This window comes from Morone saxatilis, unplaced genomic scaffold, assembly GCF_004916995.1.
Source record: "Morone saxatilis isolate NCDOM2014 unplaced genomic scaffold, NCSU_SB_2.0 Contig21, whole genome shotgun sequence".
Lineage (NCBI taxonomy): Eukaryota > Metazoa > Chordata > Actinopteri > Moronidae > Morone > Morone saxatilis.
The window spans coordinates 16,906,091-16,908,494 of record NW_023339774.1 but is presented as its reverse complement, the minus strand read 5'-3'; the positions used below and the strand labels follow the sequence as shown (position 1 = coordinate 16,908,494).

Sequence of the window (2,404 nt, the reverse complement as noted above, 5' to 3'; positions counted from 1 at the left end):
TTAGCATAAAAACTGGAAGCAGCTTCAGATTCAGAAATACTTTAATAATCCCAGAGGGAAATTATATAAGGATGGAATTATATAGGATGACTCAGAACTACTGCTGAATGCCTATAATCAGTTTTATTATTCTATTTTGTGGTGATTTGTATTTTCTAATAATGGTATCCTCACTAATCTAACCCCCCACCTCAACCCTTTTATTTTGTATTTATTGTTTAGACATCCTTAACAAGTGAAATATGCCTGCCAAATGATGAAGTGTGCCAGAGAGAGGAACTGACAGAAGAAGGCCTTCATCGTCGCAGACCATCTGTCCAGATCAAACCCTCCTCCCTCCCTGCGAGCCTCCACCCTGCAGCCATGCAGTTCAACCCAGCGCTCGTGGAGTCCTCTGTAGTCCTGGCCGTGGTGCTGTGTGTCCACATGGCGGTGTGGAACCAGCACTCCTGGTGCAGCATAGCTCTCTTCATCCAGGCTTTCTACGTGCAGCACAAATGGGACCGTCTGCTCAGGTCCGGGGGCGCCGTGTTCCAGTTCCGTCCCGCGGCGAACAGTGGCATCGTCCCGGCATCCATGGTGATGCCTTTACTGGGTCTGGCGCTGAAAGAAAAGTGCTCCGCCTCAGGGAACGTCTACTTCGAGCGCTTCTCCATGGTAGTCACCATCACAGGCATGATGCTGGCTCTGTTTCTCTCCCTGATCGCGTTGGGCATCACAAGACCCGTGCCCACCAACACGTGTGTGATCGCAGGCATGGCTGGCAGTGCGATTCTCTACACGACCAAGCAGACGCTGACGGTGTCCGAGGTCATCGAGGTCTTGGAGGTGCTGTTGATCTTCGTATATCTGAGCCTGATTGTGCTTTACCTGCTGCCACGCTGCTTCACACCCGGAGAGGCGCTCCTCATCGTCGGTGGAATCAGTTTCATCGTCAACCAGCTCATCAAGCGCTCCCTGAACCTGGCGGAGGTCAAAGGTGACCCGGTGAACTATTTCCTGCCGGTCGTAGTGGTGGGCTCGCTGTTGCTGGGGGTTTTCTTTGCCCTGCTCTTCTGCTTCATGGAGTCCGAGACCTGGGTGTCATCGCTTTTCTTTCACATGATGACGGCCGTTCTGGGTCTGGGGATCCTCATGCCCTGGCTCTCCCTGTTCATCGGCCGGCACCCCCTCATGTGGCTGCTGGACTTTGTCACATTAAATGACAGAAGACTCTGTCTGCTCGGGTACTGGGTGTTTATGGCTGTCGTGGCCACTTGCGTTGTGTTACACCAGAACTACCAGCGCCAGTCGGGGTCCAAGAAGCACCAGGCCTCCACTGTAGTCAGGAAGTACTTCCATCTGATTGTAGTGGCCACATACGTTCCAGGGCTGATATACGACAGGCAGCTACTCCATGTGGCGTCTGTAGGTTGCTTGGCGGTGTTCTTGATCCTGGAGTACGTGCGTTACTTTCGGATCAGGCCGCTGGGTCAGCTGCTCAGGCAGGTGCTCACCTTGTTCCTGGATGAGCGGGACTCTGGGCCTCTCATTCTGACCCACGTCTACCTGCTGCTGGGCATGTCTCTGCCCATATGGTTGTTCCCCGGGCCCTGCGCCCCCAAGGGGATACTGCCTGGTGCAGGTGGCCTGGTGCCGTATGCAGGTGTGCTCGCCGTGGGGGTCGGAGACACTGTGGCGTCTGTGTTCGGCAGCACCATGGGCGAGATCCGTTGGCCCGGAACTAAGAAAACCATGGAGGGGACGGCAACATCTGTGTTCGCCCAGATCATCGCCGTGGCCATGTTTCTCATCTTCGATGGGAGCATCAATCTGAACTCCACCTACTCATGGATTGTTGGCTCTATCACTCTGGTGGCCATGTTGGAAGCCTACACCTCCCAGATAGACAACCTCCTACTCCCACTCTACCTCTTCATCCTGCTGTTGCTTTGACTGGACAGATGGCACAAACAAAAACCGATCCCTCCCGCTGTCCTCAGCTCTTTCTGGGGGCGAGAAGAATACAGAATTTGGAAAAAAGCGTTCAAATATGATAGAAGAAGTCCCTTTAGGAATCACTGGACTTGAGCAGAAAAGGGGAGCCGTTTTCACTAGCACAACAAAGGAATAATTAAAAGCTTACAGCTTAATCAAGCTGGGTAATCCAACAAACCAATGTGGCTGCAGACACGATGTTAGCATGACATTAGACTCTGCTGCCTTCCCAAATCATTTCAGTATCAGTTGCTTTGAGCAATGAGACGATCATTTCAGAATAAGTTGTGAGTTATTCTTTGAGCTGTGTCTAAAGTGACAGGGGTGGTGTATGGTTTCTTTTGCGTGTCATAGTCCTGACGACGAGGTACTCCACCACTGACACCAACAACTCCTGAATTATGCAACAGGAGATAGTATTAGCTAA

General features: G+C 52.0%; 1 protein-coding gene across 1 annotated transcript; it reads left to right on the top strand.

Moving 5' to 3' along the window:
- Positions 1–218: 218 nt before the first annotated feature.
- Positions 219–2,398, top strand: dolk (dolichol kinase). Its single transcript, XM_035668648.1, has one exon. The coding sequence runs from the start codon at positions 364–366 to the stop codon at positions 1,933–1,935; it is 1,572 nt and encodes a 523-aa protein (XP_035524541.1). The 5' UTR covers positions 219–363; the 3' UTR covers positions 1,936–2,398.
- Positions 2,399–2,404: the final 6 nt, after the last annotated feature.

Bases quoted from the DNA above. Each gene is read 5' to 3' on its own strand.
- dolk (XM_035668648.1), top strand. From the start codon at position 364: ATGCAGTTCAACCCAGCGCTCGTGGAGTCCTCTGTAGTCCTGGCCGTG.